The following is a 22,428-nucleotide window of genomic DNA, read 5'->3' as shown; positions in this document are numbered from 1 at the left end:
TAATTAATTTATCAACATAAGTGATGGGATTAGTGTCCTTTCATTTGCTTTCAGGTTTAGATTAATCGAGATGATATCGAGACATATATGAAGAGTACGTTTTTGTACTATTCAGATACAATTTGCATTGAAGAGAATTTGGTTCATATTATATTATTAATTGTAACTCCTCAGATTCTTAACTTATTACTGGTTGCTTTTTCGTGTATCAACATTCCATGAGTGTTTTGGTAGGGTGGAACAAAATTATCATTTATTGTTCAATAAATTTACTTTTTAATATAAAATTGTTATAAAAATATTGTTTAAGAAAAGGGTAAAATTGTCAGTTAGTTTTAATTGGGTAGTATAGTAATTCAACTTTCACTTTTGCTCTTCCCACTTATAATATAGTATGATTTTCTATAGATATGAAAGGGTGAGCTCAATTAGACCAATTTACATTTGTGCAGGTAGATGTACAACAACCACCCAGTGTATTCCCACAAGTGGGGTCTGGTGAGAGTGACATGTACGCAGCCTTATCATATCCTGATGGCAGAAAGGTTGTTTCCGATAGACAGACTTGTGCAGATAAATGTACAATTTTCAATTATCTATTGGGAGCTCAATTTACCGTCTAAGGCGGAACCATCATTGTGTTTATGTGCTATAATATTCTAAACGAGATTAGAGACACTTGTAAATTACCTCGAAAAGAAAATAATTTACGAATTTCCATGTAGCCATTATGATCTGATGTCCACTAACACAAACGAAAAACTAGAACTAGAATTTCTTGATCCACCTCTTTTAGCACGAAGCAAGTTAGAAACACAAAGGCTAGTGAGTTCATTCTTGTTATTTGTTTATAGCTTCTTGCCTACCTCCAGTAAGGAGACAGGACCATTTTGGTTCGGAAGTTTTGGACTTGAAGTGGAAGGCAGAACACGATATCACTGGTTGGTTGGTTCAGCTCCTCATTGCTATTTCAAAAGAAAACATTAAAATGAAGAGGAAAATTGGAGCTACACTTCGTTTAACCCATCTGTAAATTCAAACATCTGTTGGTAGTTTCTCCAATAAGAGTTACATTAGTGCAAACTGTTTTCAACTTCGCGCTGGCTGTCGTTGCAGGATAAAACCAACATCACCAGAAGTTTAATGCCCAGACCTATAAACATAGGAGTTCCCCTTTTCAACAACAAAGAACATGGAAAATTGCACAGAATGTCCAGGATTTGGGTAAAGGAGACATGCAACTGGACTGCGGTCAGATAGTAAAATTTTCCACTAACTGCAAAAGTCAAACATCCCATCACAAAGAATTAACTCTGGAAGTACTAATATACATGTAACTGGGGAGCTTCTCGCCACCACAACAAATGGAGCAGTCAAAAACCAGAAAGATCCTTCTATATTTGGAAAATGGAAAGGAAAACAATGTTTCAGCTCTGGACATACTATAAACCCTTCCCTGGAAGGTGCATAATCACAAAATGTTTCAAAGTGTTGCCATGGCCAAGCCCCACTTTTGTTATCTCCAGAATAGGCCATAGAAACACTCGTCTGAAGCCCGATCTGCTGCTACAGAAAATGCTGTTGCTTCTCATCTTTTCCTTGTCAAATGCTTTTTGGCTTCCCTGGCATCACCTGCAGTATGCTTCTTCCGCCTTCCACCAGCTGAAGCAGGCTCTACTAAAGGCCCCGACCAATTCTGTACAGGTTCTTTTGAATATGTGAATGAGGTTGAACTGAATGGCACATCAGGAGGGACAAGGGCAGGATCAATGTGATGTGAAGCACCCAATGGAACACCAAGTCCTCCATCCTGGTGTGGTGGGGGAAACTTCTCACTCTTGCTCTTTGCATTTGCATGTGTGATTAGGCGCCGCCGCTGCAATGTAAACAGATTGCCAAAATACCAGTTGAAGAAAATCAATGGAACAAAAAGTAGAAGTTATGCAGTAGTCATGAACATGCAAAATATAAGTTATATGGTGGACTATAAACCACTGAAACTTTGGCAAATAGAAGGCATGTATACCAAATTAAAAAAAGGCTAATGACGTCAAAAAAGTGCCAAGCCTGAAACTTGCCAAAGTAGAACGAACAAAAGGAACAATCACTTCAAACAAGTTGCCCAAGAAGCATAACAGAAAAAACTGATGGCTACTGTCAATTCCACTATAGACTGGCAAATCATATTTCCAGAACAACTACTTTTTCAAATCTGCTTAACTGACAGTTAATATGAAAACTTGGTTCAATCTTTTCAAATTTTCTCGGTGATAAAAGGAACAAAACAAATGATAATGAAGTAATGAACATGGTAAATAAAAAAACAAGTTTATAACTGAGCCACAACAAAGCAGGAGACTTGTCATAGAGACATACATCAATATTAGCTTGAAGTTCAGCATTGGCATCTGGAGCAGGGCCAGCACGAGCCCGTTCCCGATGGCGTACTCTCTTAGTACCATCTCCCTGAGCTTTGTTAGCAGCTCTTAGCCTGCACAACAAGATGAAATGAGCAGCTATACCACATTTGTCACCTCTTCACAAGCACTGAACAGAACCCAGAGGAATGGATATTACGTATAGTTATTTCCAATCAGGAAGAGAGAATGAAATTAAAAACATCAATTGAAGTTAACTGTTAAACACAATGGGAGAAGAATGAGATCTTGAAAGATCAATTGCATCCGAGCATAGTACAATTAACAAGAAAAACAGCATTGAAAAATTGACAAGCCAACTATTAAGTCCAGTACTCCACAAAATAATGATAAAAAGGTATAAAAGGTCGAGAGCAATTCTAGTTCATGGTCAAAATAATGGCTTGATTAACAGAATGCTGGTTTTTTGTGATGAAATGTTGAATTAGAGGATTTAAACTATAGGGCACGCCTAGTTGATTAAGATAATTTAGAGGGGTACTTAATGTAATTGAGCTTAATACTCCCTCGGCTTCAATTTATGTGTCTTACTTTCTTTTAGTTTGTCCCAAAAAGAATGCCTCTTTCTATATCTAGTAAAGTTGCAATTCCAACATCCCCATTTTACCCTTAATGACACTCTCTTATAGATTTGATATGAAATATATAAGATCACAAGATTCAAAAGGTATTTTTGGTATGTTATACCCACCTTTAGTTCAAAACCAAAAGATTCAAAGTCTTCTTTATATTCTTAAACTTCTTGACCAGTCAAACTAAGACACGCAAAATGAAGAGGAGTATATGTAAGGTTGATTCCTGGCAGAAAGAAATTCTCCAAGTGGTTTGTGCTGTAGGAGATCTACAAGCATGGCTCCTTGAAGTTTCCCCAGATACATGATGTTGAGCTAGAGGAGAGGTATTCTGTGATGTTTTAAACTAGATGGTAGGTCCTGCTTAATTAGACAAACTAGAAAAAGGGCCAATGTAATTGAACCTAATATGCGTAAGCTTGAAAACTGGCAGAAGGAAATTCTCCATCTGATTGTACCCATAGCCCATATGAGATATAGAAGGACAAGAGCTCCTTCAAGTTCCTCAAATACATGCCCTAACAGATGGCTGGCACGAGTGCTCTCATTAACTAGTTCAAGAACTTTTAGTTTGCTTAAACCGGAAAGGGGACTTTGAAAAACTATGAAAGCAGGCCCACACGCATTATGTAACATTCTATCAACATTAAAGAGCTTGCAGTAAAAGTAAGGAAGGCAAACAGATGCCTGATTCACACTACACAAGTAAAAAAGTGCTGACCGTCTAGCTTCATCATCCCGCCGTTTGGCATCCATTTCTTTGGTCGGAGGATACTTTGGAAGACTAGATGGATCACAAGCAAATGGCTCTGTATTGAAGAACTGCAGAAATAGAATGTCATTAACCATATAGAAGGCAACATCAGGAAAATACAAGTGAGAAAACTTTACCCAAAATGAGATGTTCAGGGAACAAAGCAGAATATCACAAAAACACATGCTAAACCAAAACACCTGGAAATAGAATTTGAGGCAGTGCTACACCAAAAAGGGATAATAGGAGGACAAGTAGTTAAACTAGTTCGCCGCCACCCCTCCTCTATGTCAAAGGAACCAAACATTAAGGATTTTCAAAGTCAATTCACTAACACTCCCTTCATCCAAATTTGCTCGACACTTTTTTGCTTATTAAGGGTCAATTTCAATTTTAGAGCTAAATCAGATGACATTAGATTATCTTTTAAAATTATAATTTTAGATTGTTGGAGTCGTGATTAAGTAAATAAAAGTGTGCTCTCTCTAACAGCTTAAGCTTTTAGATGAGATGATCACACAACTTTAATAGGTTTCAAAGCAGGCAACGGTCCTGGATTTGAGTCCCACCACCCTTTAACAAAAAGAATTACCATGTGCTTGGCCCATTGGAAAGAGTAAAGCCCGCATGTTAAGGAGTGTATTGAAGACATAATTACATAAATAAAAGTGTGCCCTCTCTCTAACCGGTTAAGGTTTTAGATGAGATTGTCACGCAACTTCAATATAGATAATCAAAAACTAAATAAAGGGCTGCATAAATTACAAGTTCCCTCATACCAGCAGGGTAGAATACATCTTAAAATGTCTGTCAAAGATCACTTAGTTATGACTCTTTGCAGGCTAAAAGTGGAATATTTTAGTATAAGGAGAGTGATCAAGATTGTCTTGTCTTTGAATAGCCTGCATCAGCAAAATGTTAATTACTGACTGCAGACATTCATTAACCTTTTAGATAAGGTGCAGACATTCATTAAACTTTTGGATAAGGTGCAGACATTCATGCTTATTGAGTTATTTTGACCAGAGATCCTAAATTAAACATCACAAGTAGCAATAATCTGCCAGCAGCAGATTAAGTACTGAAGTCCCAAGACATTGATTAATTGCTAAAAATATTCACAAGAGAACCTGAACTTAAAACATCACAAGTTAGCAGACAAATTTGCCACGAACTGTAGTAAAAGTATGTTACCACTAACAGAACTGCAAAAGCAGAGCAGAGAGTAGTCTTATTATCAAAACATATTACATGGGCTGAATTCCACAATAACAAATGCCAGGCTATTGACAATTTCTCTTTTACATCCACAACTACAAACTACAAGACCTCCTAATTGAAAAAGCACACTGATGGAAAGCGTACCCATCTAATCTACTTTTTTCTATCTCACAGAAAGCACAATTTTCATGCGAGCATACCAGGTCAAACAAATGGGAATTTCTTCCGCCACTCAAGCTATAGTAAGTACCTCTTCAGTAACTGCATATGCATACCTTAGTAGTTATCACACAATAAGGCTCTAAAACGTACTCACAATCTCTCCCAGCAAGCAGAATTAGTGATGCCGAGACATTAGCATAACAAAAGGCATACTGTAGATTTCTATCAGCAACAGATACTTGTTAGTGAGAGGAGAACCAAGACAACTTAGTGTAACAAACACTTGGAAACAGAAAAGCTACTCACTTCACTTTGTAATGCATCAGTTGCCGTCTTGCGCTCAGCTGGATCAATTGCAAGCAATGCATCAATTAGCGGAAGTGAAGACTGAGGAAAATCTTTAAAAGTCTCCCTAATGCATCGTTTGTAGGGTTCTCGGGGCTTGAATAGTGTTGCATTCGGCAACTTAGACTTCTTCCAGTACTCCTCCGATGGCGAGCCACATAGTTTATATATCTTATGCAGTTGTTCTACCTTAGTGACATAAGATATTGTTGTTAATAACTCATGCAGGAAAATGGAAACAGATCTGTGTTCATACACATTCCAAACAAGCTTAGATAAGAAGACATTTCAACGTGACAATTAGTATGTCTGACACAAAAATTCTATATTGTGTGGCCTTAAAATATAAAATAAATGCTAATTAGAACAATCTGCCAGACCCCGGCACTCCTGATTCAAAATAATCCCTACAAGAGACAGTTTAGAACTACGGATGACAAAAACAACATCAATTTAAAGCTAAATGCAAGTTTTCTGCAGTTTTCTTTCAATTTTAAAACAACTCAATGGGCAAATGTCATCTTTATAAATGATGTTAGGTTATTAGGCAATAGGAGCAAGAAAAAACACTGTTTACCCACAGGAGTAAGAAGAAACTACTTATATTCAGCTTCCAATCTTAGCAATTCCTGTCGAGATGATATGCACTCAGCCTAATTACTACTGGGAGGGAACCCAGAAACTCTTATCCAAATTGAAGCATCGCTTCAAGGATAGTAAACAATCATAAACACTCATTTTTTCCATAAGCAAATAGATCATCCTAGTCGATTTCACTGAATTTTGTATGTTGATGCCATGGGCCTTGTAATAGCAATGGATCATCCTAGTTCAAAATTTGGATCGCCCATTTTGGGATTAGCCTCTACAAAATCTGACCATTCATATATGCATACAAGTGCTCAGCAACAGCTAGAGAGAGAGAAAGAGAGAGATCAAGTTCAGCTATTGTCTTCGAATAACAGATACAGGAGCTAGAATACAACTATTTACTCCCAAACAAAAGGGGTAACAAAGCTCGAGAAACAACGAATGATTCCAAGATTTCTCTATAATTCCTAGGGATCCTTTAGATTAGAGAGACCTCCTTAAATGAAAATGACCAGCGAAGGAGCTCGATTTAGTTAAACTCTATTTTCAATACAATATATCAAGTTGTTATTTAGAGTCACATAGCATAATTTTCACTCCTCGACCTAAGTCCCAGAAAGGAAAAAATCAACAAAGCAAATATTTCTCCATCCGCCAGCAGAACACCCAAGCCATTAGGACTCTTTAAGTTAAAATTAATAAAGGAAACATATTACTACTCCCCCAAAGGAAAGGAAAGACAATACTGTCGAAGCAGAAAAAAGCATCATATTAACACAAAGGATTAACAAGAAGAAGATTGAACAAAGAAATATATCAAGAAAAGAGGAAGTACCTCTGTTCGACCCGGCATAATAGGTTTTCCAGCCAATAACTCAGCTAAGATGCAACCTGCACTCCATAAATCAATGCCTACACTATAATCAGTAGCACCTAGAAGCAGCTCTGGTGGTCTATACCACAAAGTAACCACTCGACTAGTCATAGGATGCTTATGCCGAGGATCAAAAATAGTGGCCAATCCAAAATCAGCAATTCTGAGAATGCCGGAATTGTCAAGAAGAAGATTTGACCCCTTAATATCACGATGAAGCACATGACGATTGTGACAATGCTCAAGGCCAGATAATAGCTGATGCATGTAGCATTTAACCTGCAACGGGGGAACAATAATCAGCTAACTCTAACTACAACTGAGATAGAGATTGTCTAACTCACACCCCTCATTCTTCAAAGCAGAGCTACTACAGTGCAGCACCCTAACCTGTGCTTCTGTAAACTTGATCTCTGGACTTGCAGCAAGCCCAGCCAAATCATGCTCCATGTACTCAAATACCAGGTATAAACTACATGACATTCTTGAAGTAACCAAACCTTCCAATTTGATTACATTGGGATGATCTAGTCGTCGCAAAATGATAATTTCTCTAGCCATGAATCTCACACTCTCAGGTTCTAGATTGTCAAAACGCACTTTCTTCAGAGCAACAATTTTACCAGTTATGGTATCTCTCGCCTTGTAAACGTTACTGTATGTCCCTTGGCCAATCTATTAAGAACAGAAAGAGAGAAAGAAACATAGACTGTTAACATCAACAAGCAGAAGTGTAATTCAGGAGAACAGAAATGTATATACACAAAAACCAATCTGAAAGCTACCTTATCAATTTTCTCAAAAGTGTCAGCACGTCGAGGGAGCCAACCATCAATTGCTTCCCCAACATGAGCAGAAAGCCAGGATGGCCATCCAGCAGCAACCTGCTCCCCATGTTTATGCTTAGGTGGATTACTTAATCTTGGATCAGGCTTCGACCTTCTCCTTTCTTTCCTAGGTTTTCCGTCATGTTCCGCCTTGTCCTCCTCCTTAGTTGCATCACCTTCATTGGCTTCCACAGCTTCATTATCAACAGTTACATTTTCCGCCCCCTTGACCTCTAAAGTTTCAGTAGATTCAGCAGCACTAATGCTCTTACTCTTCTTCTCATAATTCACACCTTCCCTCTTCTCCTCCCTACCGTTGTGTACTAAGCCTGATGAAACCTCCCGACCCAGAACACACCCCATCTTTCAAGACTACACTTCATAACTCAACATTCTCACTGAGTAACCAACCAATTTCCACAAATTAGCTCAAAGTCTACAACTTTAACCACCTAAAATAGCAATACGAGAGTACATCATTAAATTGGCCAAACAAGGAAAAGGAGTAAATAATTAAATTGGCTAAAGAAAAGAGAAAACAGTAAATCATTAAATTGGCACAGGAAAAAAAAAAGGAAAATGAGCAAATCATTAAATTAGCAGTAGTTGAACTGCCTACTTAACATTACAAGAAGAATCCAAAGAAACAATTGCTCTATACCGGGCAAAGTTAGGTGAATTTTTCCGGGATGTGGTCAATTGGACAGAATAATCACAGATTCAAGCATAGTCGCCAAATAATAGCAAAAACTCATAACAGTAAACTCAACAACTTATATGAATCAACGATCAGCAAAAGCACAAAAACAACCCTTTTTACTTACTTGCACTGATCACAAAATTTCGGATTCACAGTAAAACCCAAAAATCAATCTTTTTACCTAACCCAAAACAGAACCACAGTAGAGCAGCAAAAATACAGCTAATAAAACGATAAAACCCTAATATCCAAAATTGATATAACTGCAACCCACGTCCACAAGCATGAAAATGACAGTCTTTGTGCAAGTGAAAGTGAAATAAAGTCAAAAAAAAGGGGGTAAGTGGAATTTACTTGCTGGGGTTGATCGAATCTGAGCCAAAAAGAAAGAGGAGAGAGAGAGAGAGAGAGTTATGTGGTGTCTGTAGTCTTCAATTTTTCTATGCTGTAAGACAAGAAAAGAGTATAATCATAAAAGAATCAATTGGACAACTAATCTTTCAGTATTATGGACTACGAATTATATAAATATAGAAAGAGATGGGGTGGGGGGTGGGTTGGGGGTGGGTGGGTGGGTGAGAGCACCAATAAGGTTGTGACGAGATGGATAAAATTTCTTCACTCTTTAGAGGTTTCCAATTTTAGAAATATTTTTCCTCTATTGTTAAGAAGTTTTTGTGAGACTTTTAATTTATTTGTCTAATTGTAAAACGAGTAAAATAAAAAATTTAAAGTTAAATTATTTTTAGATATAAAATATATTTTTTTAAATATACTTATTAGGAAATTGTGTCGTATAAATTGAAACGAAAGAAGTGAATTGTGTGAACCAACTCGTCTAAAAAACTTAGATGTTAGAGAGGGGACACTTTGATTTAGTTAATTATGTATTAACAGCTAATACGTTGTTGCTGAGATATGATACCCCAAACAGTGTCATTTGAACACTTGGTTAAAAAAAAAATAAAGAAAGTCAAGCGAGATCGACTGAGGCGATCAGAGAACGAATGGAAAATAAGAGCGAAGAGAACAAAATGGGATGAGGAAAGGCAAAGCTATTAATCTACCTATGAGGTAGAAGTGAAATTTCACCTTTGAAATTTGGATTAGTTGAATTTCTCGCCCCTACTTCTACTAAAGCTAGCTCCCCCTTCATCGCCCTTTTTTATTTTTTAGTTGCGACTTCCTCTTTATACATAACTTTTTTTTTTTGGGTTGTGCGGTAATAAAAAGATCTTGCTATGACCATACAATTCTCTCAACGCTCTTTTTTTTAGCCAATTAACTATTCTAATTCTTTTAGTGTGGGCTAAGACTTTTTTTATGAGCCTTAGAAATTAGAATCAAGTTAGTAGGCTTTAAGATGAATATTGAATTATTTGTGACTTTAGTGGAAGTCAAAACGATGGACTATGGGACAGAGAGAGAGAGAGACTGAGAGGAGGGTCTTTTTGGAATCACGGGCGAGATTTTCTCCAACAAAATGGAATTCTTTTCTTTAGTACACAAAAGTGGTCATAACTCATAATTAGATGAAATGATAATTCATAATTCCATTTGTTCAAAAGCCTAATAAGTTATCTTTAAAAAGAGATTGAACTAGCTACTGTACTGAAGTGGGGTAAGACTTTTTGCAATATCAGAAATAATTTTACCCGTTGTAAATTGTAATATGCAATTTTTATTCTAATAAGGCATATAATCATTAATTATTCTTTTAAAGATTAAATAAGAATATATTAGTCAAACATCCTTTATAATTAATACTATTAAATAAATTTGTTAAGTGGAAAGTGTGAAGTTATGAAAAAAAAGTATTATATAGCTATGTAGATCAATTTTGTAACATCATTTAATTAAGATTAATTCAGTTGTCTTAGTGGATACAGTGAGTTTTTATTTCATACTTACATGCATGTAAATAATATCTAAATATTCAATTTATAACAGCTTATGATTCTTTATTCTCTTCTTTTATTATTTTCCTTTAAAACTAGAATTGTCATTATATTTTGTAAGAGATGAAATTTGTCTTGGCAAATGTTAGATTAAAACAAATTAAGAGAATTTTTACTTTGAACAAAATTATAGACAAGGGCGGCTTTAGGGTAAGGCAAGTGAAGCCCTTGCTTTAGGCCTCCAAAAATTTAAGGCCCAAAAAATATGAAGCACTACTATATTATTATATAATATATAATTTATAATTTATATTTATATAATATTTAATAAAAGATTTCAAAATTTTAATAATTTTTAAAATTTGGTAGAGGTAGGATTGAGTGAGTTAATAGGATAAATTTCTTCTCTCACTAAATTAAATAAAATATTTACCTTCTCATCAATTATATTTTTCTTCCTCTATGTATAATCCTTTTTCATGTTTCTCACGATTTTATTTTCTAATTTTAACTCAAATTCTCTAGATTAACTATTCCTTTTCATATGTGATTGATCTACACACCAGAAAGCAAGTTCTTTTGTGTCTATCTTTCTTAACTAAGAAATTCACGGGACAAATGTCGGAAGGTTCAAAGCACGTGGATAATAGGCTCACCCCTTTACCATTTTCACTTACAGGAATAAATCAATACCATATGACGTGCGCCTAACCCATACATCATGAGTTGCGCTCTAACCACTATATCAAAATCATGTAGTTTTTTTTGTGTCTCAATATTGTATGGATTTTATAAAAGAAGTTCCAGGGTTTTTTTAATATATTATGGTCTTAGGCCACCAGTTCTGTTGAGTCCCCCCTCATTGATGATCAACAATTATTTACAGACTACTGCCCCACCATGAACGTACCTTCAACCAGCTTCATTCACATTTGGTAATTGAATGACACACTCACTGTCTTTAATGTTCTTGCCATTATTGTCTTATCTTAATTGAGACTCTACAAACTTGATTGAGAATACGAGGAGTGGGCAAGTGGCTCTAGGAGGAGACTAGTAAAGCCTTGATTTAGGTCCCCAAAATTTATAATAATGGATTTTATAATTTTATTTCAAACTAGACGATGTTAATATTTGTAGAAAAAATAAGTACAAAAAAATGTAAAGAAAGAAAGAAAGATGTCTACTCTTTAACAGTAAAAAAAATTTTTTAAAACTTTGAATTAAACTACTTAAATCTTCATATTATGTGATGACCCAAAGGGTCATCTTATGTTTTAGAACTCCATTCTACGCTCTTAAGCCTTATAAATCTCATTTTTACCCTTCTTGTTTTGCGTGCGCAGTCCGGACGTGCTTTTCGGAAAGCTTTTATGTTGAAAGTTGATGAAAATAATAATTCTTGCCTTAAAAATTAATTTTAGTTGACTTCGGTCAACATTTTGGGAAAACGGACTCAGACCCGTGTTTTCACGATCCCGGTGTGTCCGTAATGAATCCGAGGTCCCTAGCTCGAGATAAGATTTTTTGTAAAAAATTGAAAGACTGAAAAATCTAATGGTTTTAAGAATTTGGTTAATGTTTGATCTTGTTGGTATCGGGTCCGTATTTTGGTTTCGGAGCTCGGTACAGGTTCATTATGATATTTAAGACTTGTCACTGAATTTTGGTGAGAAACGGAGTTGGTTTGACGTGATTCGGACGTCCGGTTGTGAAAATAAAGGCTTTAAAACTTTGTTGATAATTCATTCGATTTGGTTCTAAATTCGTAGTTCTAGGTGTTATTTTGGCAATTTGATCGCGCTAGCAAGTACGTATGATGTTTTAGGACTTGTGTGCATGTTTGGTTTGGAGCCCCAAGGGCTCAGGTGAGTTTCGGAAAGGCTACGGGGTGTTTAGAACTTCGAAAAAAATCTGATTTTGGGCTTCAGCTGATATATGGTGTGTCCTTCATCGCATTCGCGGAGGTACTCTCGCGAACGCGAGAGGTAAAATGGGGGCAGGGTGACTTTCTTCTTCGCGAACGCAAAGGCTTGGTCGCAAACGTGGAGCATTGGAGGCATTACCCTTCGCGACCGAAAAGAAGGTCTAACGTCTGTGATTTAAAACAGAACAGTGACGGGATTTTTCTAAAATTTCACAACTCTTTCATTAGAACTCGACCTAGGAGCGATCTTGAAAGGAAAATTCAACACCAAATCATAGGTTTGTATTCTTTAACTCATTTTCTTCCATTTCTAACATCACTTGTTGAATTCCTAGCCCTAATCTTTGTCCTTTCATGGTAGAAAACTAGGGATTTAGGAAGAATTGGGGTTTTTTTTTGCAAATTGGGGGATTTAGACCTCAATTTGAGGTTGGATTACAAAACCAATTGTCTATCCGGGCTCGGGGGTGAATGTGTAAATAGATTTTGGTCCGAACCTCGTATCTTGACCAAGCTGGCCCTGGGTCCATTTTTGACTTTTTGGGGGAAAGATTGAGAATCTAAATTTAAGCATTGCAGTATATTCCTTTAGCAATAATTGATGTTATTGAGTTAATTGTGGCTAGATACGAGTGGTGTGGAGGTGGATACTAGAGGAAAAGCGGTAATTGAGCGTTGAGTGGCCCGCTGAGCGAGGTAAGTGTCGTGTCTAATTTTGACTCGAGGAATTAGGAATCCCTGACTTATTTGCTATATGAAATCCATGTGAGCGGTGTATAGGTGAAGTGACGAGTACATATGCGCCGTCAATTTATCTGTTTTGCCTGTTTCTTTCCTGTTCTTCTTATATTGTCTTTTCCTGCCTTAACCGCTACATGTTTTACTTGTACTTCAATGCCTAATTGCTACTTGCCAGACATTGTACCTCTTTGTTGAAAGTATTAGTTCTTTCGTAGCTTCGTTGTCTCCTATTATTGTTTGAGCTGGTTATTGGCACTTTCAAGGCATATTATGGATTGGTCTCTCTGAGTAGTATTACTTGTGTAAAGTCCCATAATGTACAACCTTCCTAAATGTTTTGGTTTGAAGTTGAGCCTCGTACAGTGTTATGTGATTTGAACTGTGTAATTTCTGTACTTGCTGAGTAAATGATATTGATGTGGTGGGATCGGGTTGCGCGCCGCAATATAAGGGTGATATATTGAGGATGAATAAGGGTGAAATGCTATGTACGGTGGGATCGAGTTGTACGCCGCAACAAGTGTAATAAGGATGGATTGTGGTGAAATAAGGGTGAATTGTGATTGATTATTGTGATATGGTGGGATCGGGTTGCGCGCCGCAACAATCTTTATGCTTATATTTTTCTTTGATCGCGTTAGCTGAACGATAGTCTTAAACTATACTTAAGGATTGGTAATAGCTGAGCACTAATGATATGCTTCGAGAACTGTATTCACTCCTTGCAAGTTACTGCCCTATTTTATCTTGTCTTTCCTTCTGCTTCTATTATACATTGTATGCGAGTTATATTGTGAATGCTCCACCGTAGCCTCGTCACTACCTCGTCGAGGTTAGGCTAGGGTTGCTTATCGGGCGGATTTGGCGATTATTTATTCTTAACGGTTTGGTTTATCGGTTATCGTCTTTTAAATATATTAATCCGCTAGCCACCAGATAAGATATCGGGCGGATTGATATCGGTTTAGCTCTTATCGGGCGGTTTATCGGCCTAATTCAATCTATATTGCGTGCATTAATTATTTGTTGACAGCCTTGCATACAAATTCAGAATAGGAAAGTACACATTGAGTCCAGACATACATGTCTATTAACACCTACATAAGAATGATGTAGTGTGTCATGTGTTGTAGAGTGAAAAAAGCAGAACATATTGCATAGAGAGTGGCAACCATNAATACCATGGAGGGTGTGAGTATGCTTACCAACAAGAGAAGGCAAAGAAGGCAACAAAACCAAGGGAATTTTGAACAATTTGATGATGATTGTGATGGGTTTCAAAATGAGGGCTATGATGAGCAAAATGAAGAGGTACAATATGTTAACAACTATCAAGGCAATAGAGGCAACTCTTCAAACCAACAATGGCGACCCCAAGGTAATTAGAGCAATCAACAACAAGGTGGTGGTAATTGGAACAACAACAACCAAGGCGGTAATTTGGGGAACAACAATCAAGGCAACAAGGCCATTGGAATGGTAATAACAACAATTGGAACAACAATGGTCAAGGCAATTGGAACAACAATGGAAACCAAGGAAACCGGGGGCAATGCTTTCAAAGGCCCCCAATGTACCAACAACCGAAAAATCCACCCCCGTTCCTCTCTCAAGGATCTAGTTCTTCAGGTAATGATATGGGAAGAATAGAAATGATATTCAAACAAATGATGAAGAAGAACCAAGATTCCGATGCTCAATTGGCTTCCCACAATACCTCCATTCGGAATTTGGAGGTGCAATTTGGACAAATCTCTCAATCGTCGAATACTCACCCTAAGGGTGCTCTACCAAGTGATACGGTAGTGAACCTTAAGGGTGGGAACAATCATGTGATGGCGGTTACAACACAAAGTGGGAGAGGCGGTGATGTGCATGCCTCGACAGATAAGCAAGTTGTGGATGATGATGTTGAGTTGCAAGAAAATGATGTTCCTTTGGTAGTTGAAGATGTGGTTGATGACAGGTGAACAATGAACTGAGGATTGACATTGATGAGGCCGAGGTGGAAACTCAAGAGGCCGTGAACCCATCTAGGGAGCACATAATTGACATGCCGGAACCAGTGGTGCCAAAAGACAAGGCACCTTTGCCTAGACCACCTCCGCCTTATCCCCAAAGGCTAGCCAAGATAAAAGTGACAACCAATTCAAAAAGTTCATTGACATGATGAAGAGCTTATCCATCAACATGCCTTTGGTGGAGGCTTTGGAGCAAATGCCTGGGTATGTGAAATTCATGAAAGATTTGGTTACAAAGAAAAGATCAATGGCCTGCGAAACTATCAAGATGACCCACCAAGTTAGTGCCATATTACATTCAACGGCCCCGAAATTAGAGGATCCCGGTGCTTTCACTATCCCCTGCACTATTGGTAGTGCAGACTTTGCCAAAGCTTTATGCGATCTTGGGGCAAGCATCAATTTAATGCCCTTCTCAGTTTTCAAGACTCTAGGTATTGGGCCACCAAGGCCAACTTCCATGAGATTACAGATGACAGATAGATCAATGAAGCATCCTTTGGGTATAGTTAATGATGTGCTTGTCCGGGTGGAGAAGTTTATCCTACCGGCAGACTTTGTGATTTTGGATTGTGAGTTGGACTATGAGGTCCCAATTATTCTAGGGAGACCTTTCCTTGCAACGGGGAAGGCATTGGTTAATGTTGAAGCGGGTGAACTAACTTTCAGGGTAGGTGATGAGAAGGTCGTCTTCCATGTTTGCAAATCTATGAAGCAGCCCAATAGCACCGAGGTGTGCTCATTTGTGGACATTGTCACAGCTGTGATAGTAGATGACACAAGTTCTATGATTAACGTGGAGGATCCCCTTGAGGCTGTGCTATTAAATCTTGATATCAATGATGATGCAAGCAGAGTGGAGTGTGTCAATGCTCTACATGGGATGGGCTCTTATTCCTATGAGCCGAGAAAATTGTCTTTGGATCTTGAAAATCAGAAAACTCCACCAACCAAACCATCAATTGAGGAGCCACCGGTGTTGGAGTTGAAGCCACTTCCTCCACACCTTAGGTATGAATTCTTGGGTTCTAATTCAACTTTACTAGTTATTCTTTCTTCTTTCCTTACTAACATGCAGGATGAGGCCGCTTTGGCGGTGCTTCAAAGGCGAAAAAGGACAATTGGATGAACTCTGGCGGATATTCGGGGAATAAGCCCCGCATTTTGCATGCACAAAATTATTTTGGAGGATGATGCAAGGCCTTCCTAAGAACATAAAAGGAGGATCAATGAGGCAATGCAAGAAGTGGTAAAAAAAGAGGTGATCAAGTGGCTAGATGCAGGTGTGGTGTATCCAATCTCCGATAGCTCATGGACTTCTCCGGTGCAATGTGTGCCAAAGAAAGGTGGGATGACTGTGGTGACTAATGACAACAATGAACTTATTCCCACTCGGACGGTTACCGGATGGCGGGTATGCATGGACTACCGGAAGCTAAACAAGGTGACCCGCAAGGATCATTTCCCTTTGCCATTCCTTGACCAAATGCTTGATCGCCTTGCGGGGCGAGCCTTTTATTGCTTTTTGGATGGATATTCGGGTTATTATCAAATCTTAATTGCTCCGGAGGACCAAGAGAAGACCACATTTACCTGCCCATATGGTACATTTGCTTTTTCTCGGATGCCATTCGGGTTGTGCAATGCTCCGGCGACCTTCCAACGATGCATGATGGCTATTTTCACCGATATGGTGGAAGACATTTTGGAGGTCTTTATGGATGATTTTAGTGTGGTTGGTGATTCATTTGAAGAGTGTTTGGGAAATTTGGATAGAGTCCTAGCCCGATGTGAAGAAACACATCTTGTTCTTAATTGGGAAAAATGCCACTTCATGGTTGAAGAGGGCATAATGTTGGGTCATAAAGTTCTAAGCATGGGATTGAAGTAGACAAAGCCAAGATTTAGGTGATTTCAAGGCTTTCTCCCCCACTTCTGTCAAAGGGGTGAGAAGTTTCCTTGGGCATGCGGGGTTCTATCGGCGGTTTATCAAGGATTTTTCGAAGGTTGTGAATCCCTTTTGCAAATTGCTTGAGAAAGATGCTAAGTTTGTATTTGATGAGAAATGTATGGAGGCCTTTGAACTTCTAAAGCTTAAGTTGACAACTACCCCAATCACTACCGCACCCAATTGGAGCTTGCCTTTCGAGCTCATGTGCGACGCGAGTGATGTTGCCGTTGGGGCAGTTTTGGGTCAAATAGTGAACAAAATGCTTCATCCCATATACTATGCAAGCAAGACTATGAATGAGGCTCAACGGAACTACACGGTGACGGAGAAGGAATTGTTGGCTATTGTGTTCGCCATGGAAAAATTTCGGCCGTATCTTATGGGGGCTAAAGTCATAGTGCACACCGACCACGCCGCCCTTAGGTATTTGATGACCAAGAAAGATTCCAAGGCAAGGTTAATGCGATGGGTGTTACTTCATCAAGAGTTTGATTTGGAAATAGTGGACCGAAAAGGTAGTGAAAACCAAGTTGCGGATCATTCGTCCCGCTTGGAGGAGGAAGGAAGGTCGTGTGATGGCTTGGAGATCAATGATACATTCCCCAATGAGCAACTACTTTCAGTGTCAATGTGTGAAATGCCATGGTTTGCGGATATTGCTAATTTCATTGTGACTGGCATCATCCCGTGTGAGCTCTCTTCTAACCAAGGAAGAAGCTCAAATGGGATAGTCTGTACTTCTATTGGGATGAGCCATACTTGTTTAAGATTTGCACGGATGGTGTGATTCGAAGGTGTGTCCCGGAGGGAGAGAAGTTGAGTATTTTAGGGCTTGTCATTCATCCCCCTATGGTGGCCATCATGGAGGGGTGAGAACGGCTTCGAAAGTACTGAGTTGTGGCTTTTATTGGCCAACCTTGTTCAAAGATGCAAGTGATCTAGTGAAAAGATGTGATCAATGTCAACGAGTGGGCGGGATTTCCAAGAAAGATGAGATGCCTCTGAACACAATTCTCGAAGTTGATATCTTTGATGTATGGGGTATCGATTTTATGGGCCCTTTAGTTAGCTCGTGTGGGAACACGTACATTCTTGTAGCGGTTGATTATGTGTCAAAATGGGTTGAGGCCATGGCCTTGCCTAACAATGAAGCTAGGAGTGTGGTGTCATTTCTAAAGAAGAGCATTTTCACAAGGTTTCGTACACCGCAGGCAATCATTAGTGATGGAGGATCACATTTTTGTAATAGAGCTTTTGATTCCTTGCTTTCCAAGTATGGTGTCAACCACAAAGTCACTACACCTTATCTTCCTCAAGCAAGTGGCCAGGTTGAAGTGTCTAACAGGGAGATCAAGAGTATTTTGTCCAAGACCGTCAATGCCAATAGGACCGATTGGTCTAAAAAGTTAGATGATGCTCTATGGGCTTACCGGACCGCTTACAAGACCCCGATTGGTATGTCACCGTACCGGTTGGTGTTTGGGAAAGCATGTCATCTACCGGTGGAGTTGGAGCATAAGGCCATGTGGGCCTTGAGAAAGCATAATCTTGAGTGGGATGTTGCGGCTATTCTTCGTGTTGAGCAACTCAATGAACTTGAATAAATTCCGGTTCCATGCATACTCTAGTTCGTCCTTGTATAAGGGCAAGATGAAGTACCTTCATGATAAATACGCTCGTGGGAGTTCAAAGTTGGTGATTTGGTCCTCTTGTTCAATTCTCATCTAAGGTTGTTTCCGGGAAAGCTGAAATCAAAGTGGAGTGGACCATTTGAAGTTGTATGTGTGACCCCGTTTGGTGCTCTAGATTTGAAGAACAAAAGTGGTGAAGTCTTTAGAGTGAATGGGCACCGCGTCAAGCATTATCTTGGGAAGTTTGATGATAGCCATGTGGTGGCTGTTGTTCATTTCAAATGATGTGATGGTAACCGCGTCTACCGTGACGTTAAATCAGGCGCTTCTTGGGAGGCAACCCATGTGTTTTTCTTTTTGTTTTCTTTGATTTTCTTGGTAGTATAGGATTGATTTTTGGGCTAACTGGTTGTGAGATGTTGCAGGGATTGAGTTGATGTAGTGCAGGACATAATTGAAGAAATTGCACAGTCTCTGAAGTTTCCAGTGCGGCCGCACTACATTTTGTGCGGTCCGCACTGGTGCAGGGTAACAAAATTGCTCTCTGAAGTTTGCCACCGCGGCCCCATTACATTTTGTGCGGACCGCGGTGGACCTTTAAGGCCGCGGTCTGTTTTGTGCGGATGGCAGAGGTTGCCTTCTCAAACTTCTTCTAAACAAACCCAGCGCGGACAGCGGTCCATTTTGTGCGGCTGCGCTGGTAGGTGAGAATGGGCCCCAGGGGTTTCTCTATAAATAGACCCCAAGGGCCTCCTTTTACCCTTTTCGAACCCTAAACTCTCAGAGCCCCCTTTTACTGTTCATCCCTCTTCCTTGCTCATAATTCTCGTTTGCTTTGTGTGATTCTTTCCTGCTCAATATCTGGTAACATTTCACCCATTTCTTTTAGTTAATTATTTAATTCCATTTCATTTTTAATTTTATTATCCTGTAGCTTCTTTTCCTTCCCGTATTTCTTCAATTTTTAGGGTAGTTAGTTTTGAATGTTAATTTTTGTAGACTTAGTGAGCATAATTGAACTAGGTAATTGAGTAAGGACCATATCTAGGTAAAAATTTGAACTAAAATGCAAAATCCCAAAACCCTAACTCAGTGCCAGGTTTGGGCACAATCGCAGACCGCGGTCGTGTTTGTGCGGTCCGCAGTAGCCTCAACGCGACCGCATTACCACTTCCGTGGGCCGCGGTGATGAGATTCAGAGAGTGGTTTTTAGGGACCTTAGACCTGTGCGGACCGCGGTCATTTCTGTGCGGTCCGCGGTGACCTTAGCGCGGCCGCACTGCCATTTCGTGCGGTTCGCACTGGCCTGTTCCTGCAACTGTGTCTGCAACTTTCTGCTTCTGTTCTGCAATTCATTATACACATCTGTCTCACTGTCTCTGCTGATACTAAGAAAGTTAGATGTTTGTGCCTGCAAACAATGGTTAAACAACGAGGAGGCAAAGGATCAAAACAACCCAGGAGAGGTGATTCCTCCCGAGGGGGCAAAGGAAAGAGAATAGTCAAACTCACTCCCCAAGATCGGGAAAACATAAAACAAACCAGGAAGCTGATAAAAGCCACAGATAGAGCGGCTTCCCATTCCTCGGGGAGTGAGTATCAACTGTCAAGGGATGTCTCTTTCGACTCAGTCCCAACTCATATTGCCACCAACTTCCAATTGACTGATGATACTCCTCCACCATCACCCACTATCCGAAGGCCAGTCAATATCATTTCTGAGTCGTCTGAGGGCTCAGCAGCCAGTAGTGGGGACGACTCCACCTCCCGCACAGCTTCATTTTCTGGGGAAAGTGCAGCCGGAGATGATGAGGGAGATGAGGAGGTACCGGAGGGTGGTGAGCCTCAAGTGGGAGGCATCGCCCGAACTAGGAAGCCCGATGTTTGGGAGGACAGATTTGTGAGCCAAGTGGCATATCATAAGTTTAGGGAGTGGTGGCATGTGAGGCATTTGATACCGGAGAGGAGTTTTATTGACAAAGACTTACTACCCCACAACCCTGACGTGCAGAGCCAATTTAGAACTAGACCGGGCTGGGAAATATTTATGGAGAAATGTATAGATGCAAATGAACATATGGTCAAGGAATTTTATTGTAATGTGGCCCACATCGTCAAGGGTTCCAAAGTGACCAAGCATCAAGACAAAAAGGTGTTGTTCGACGGGCAGTCTTTGAATGAGTATTTGGGGTTCAATGAAGAGGACGAGACTCTATATCTGGCAAAGTTGGAGATGGGCGATGGGGTCTGTCCATGGTTAGCTCAGTTCCTGGCAATCCCAGGTACCGTTCCTGAGTGGTTGGCTGCTGGGGTAAAAATACTGAGGAGGACCCTAAACTTTGAGGCTAGGGGTTGGTTGACTTTTGTTTGCAGTCGGTTGGACCCTACTACCCATGACCAGACCATTCCTCTCCACCGGGCTGTATTGGTTTCTTCCATCATGGCGGGATACCCCATCAATGTGGGGAATGTGATGACCCGCATTATCTCCTTAGTGGGTGGAGAGCACGACCGGAACTACCCTTACCCCAACACCCTCTCTATGTATTTCCGGGACTTGGAGGTGGAAAAGAAGTCATATGATTTCAAGGCCAAACCAGTAGTTCCATTTTCATGGTATAGTTTGAAGGGGCCAGACAACCCCAAGGACAAGAACTATAAGGCCCCTGCTTCCGCCCCAACTGGTCAGTCTGAAGAGCCAGTTGTGGTAGAGGCCTCCACTGAGCCTGCCTCCGCAGTTGCTGACATGCCTCCCGGACCTTCCACTACTACTTACTTGCCTCCAGGTCCTTCTACCTCAGCTGGCCCGGAGATTCCATCTTCCCGGGCCCATCCTATCACTGCCAACCGGCTGAGCCAGACACTTCAGAGCCTGAACAACTGGATGTATACTTCTTCATCCAAGTTGTCTACCTTGACCTCCACCATTGCAGCTCAGTCAGCTCCTCAGCCAGTACAGATCCCACAGTCTATTGAGGATACATTGAAGAAGATTCTAGAAAACCAGGAGAAGATTCTCAGTACCCAAGCTGCCTTGGCTAAGGCAGTGGATTCACATGGCAAGGCTCTAATGGAGCTTGCCAAGGAGCATAAGAAGTTGCGCAAGACACGGGCCTCCAGGGAGTCCGTGAAGGAGCTGAGGGCGGATGTAGATAGACTGAAGGCAGACCAGCTGCCTTTAGACTTATTGTTTGAGGGCCCAGCTCCAACAGCAGTTTCGATAGCAGCTACAGATCCGGAGCAGACACAGAGGCCTCCAAAGAAGAGGAGGAAGATCCCTAGTGCAGATGATGCCATCATCCAGTTGGCGGACCCACCGGAGGCTTCCTCCAGTCAGCCACAGGATGTACCCGATCCACAGCCGGTCCAGGCTAGTCCCAGGTCCCAGCAGCTGAGCAGTAGGATACCGGGAACCAGTTTGAGGTTACCGAACACACAAAGGACCCAGGGACCACTCATGATCCTATGCAGACGAACGAGGCTTAGGGAGTCTTCATATCCTTTACTTATACGTTTTGGTGCTTATTTTGTTAGTTGGCATTGCGGACAATGCCAGCTTTTATTTGAGGGGGTGCGCCTTCATATTTTGTTTGGATGACTGTATATATGGATCACTTTTATGCTTTCTTGATTTTTCATTTGGTCTGTATATAATCTTACATTTAGTTACTTTTATCGTACTTTTTATCTTTTCTTTGGTCTATATATAAAGTTACATCATTGTATATATTCATTCCCCGTTGTATATTCACTCCTCTATTGTACATATTCATTC

The 22,428-nt window shown here is 40.0% G+C and overlaps 1 protein-coding gene across 2 annotated transcripts; it reads right to left on the bottom strand.

The window, feature by feature from the left end:
• Positions 1-1,247: 1,247 nt before the first annotated feature.
• Positions 1,248-8,980, bottom strand: LOC109212659 (probable serine/threonine-protein kinase At1g54610). 2 transcript variants are annotated; one of them, XM_019376326.1, is made up of 8 exons: positions 8,609-8,980; positions 7,743-8,236; positions 7,348-7,632; positions 6,919-7,236; positions 5,454-5,681; positions 3,732-3,832; positions 2,377-2,491; positions 1,248-1,876 (listed from the first exon to the last, which is right to left on the bottom strand). In XM_019376326.1, the coding sequence occupies exons 2-8, from the start codon at positions 8,145-8,147 to the stop codon at positions 1,589-1,591; spliced, it is 1,740 nt and encodes a 579-aa protein (XP_019231871.1). In that variant the 5' UTR covers positions 8,148-8,236; positions 8,609-8,980; the 3' UTR covers positions 1,248-1,588. The 2 variants fall into 2 exon arrangements, with proteins under 2 accessions (XP_019231871.1, XP_019231870.1); XM_019376325.1 differs by having other exon boundaries at positions 8,839-8,980.
• Positions 8,981-22,428: the final 13,448 nt, after the last annotated feature.

This window comes from Nicotiana attenuata, unplaced genomic scaffold (genome assembly GCF_001879085.1).
Source record: "Nicotiana attenuata strain UT unplaced genomic scaffold, NIATTr2, whole genome shotgun sequence".
In the NCBI taxonomy this organism is placed as follows: Eukaryota; Viridiplantae; Streptophyta; class Magnoliopsida; order Solanales; family Solanaceae; genus Nicotiana; species Nicotiana attenuata.
The sequence above is the reverse complement of the archived record's forward strand: the minus strand, read 5'-3'. Positions and strand labels throughout refer to the sequence as shown.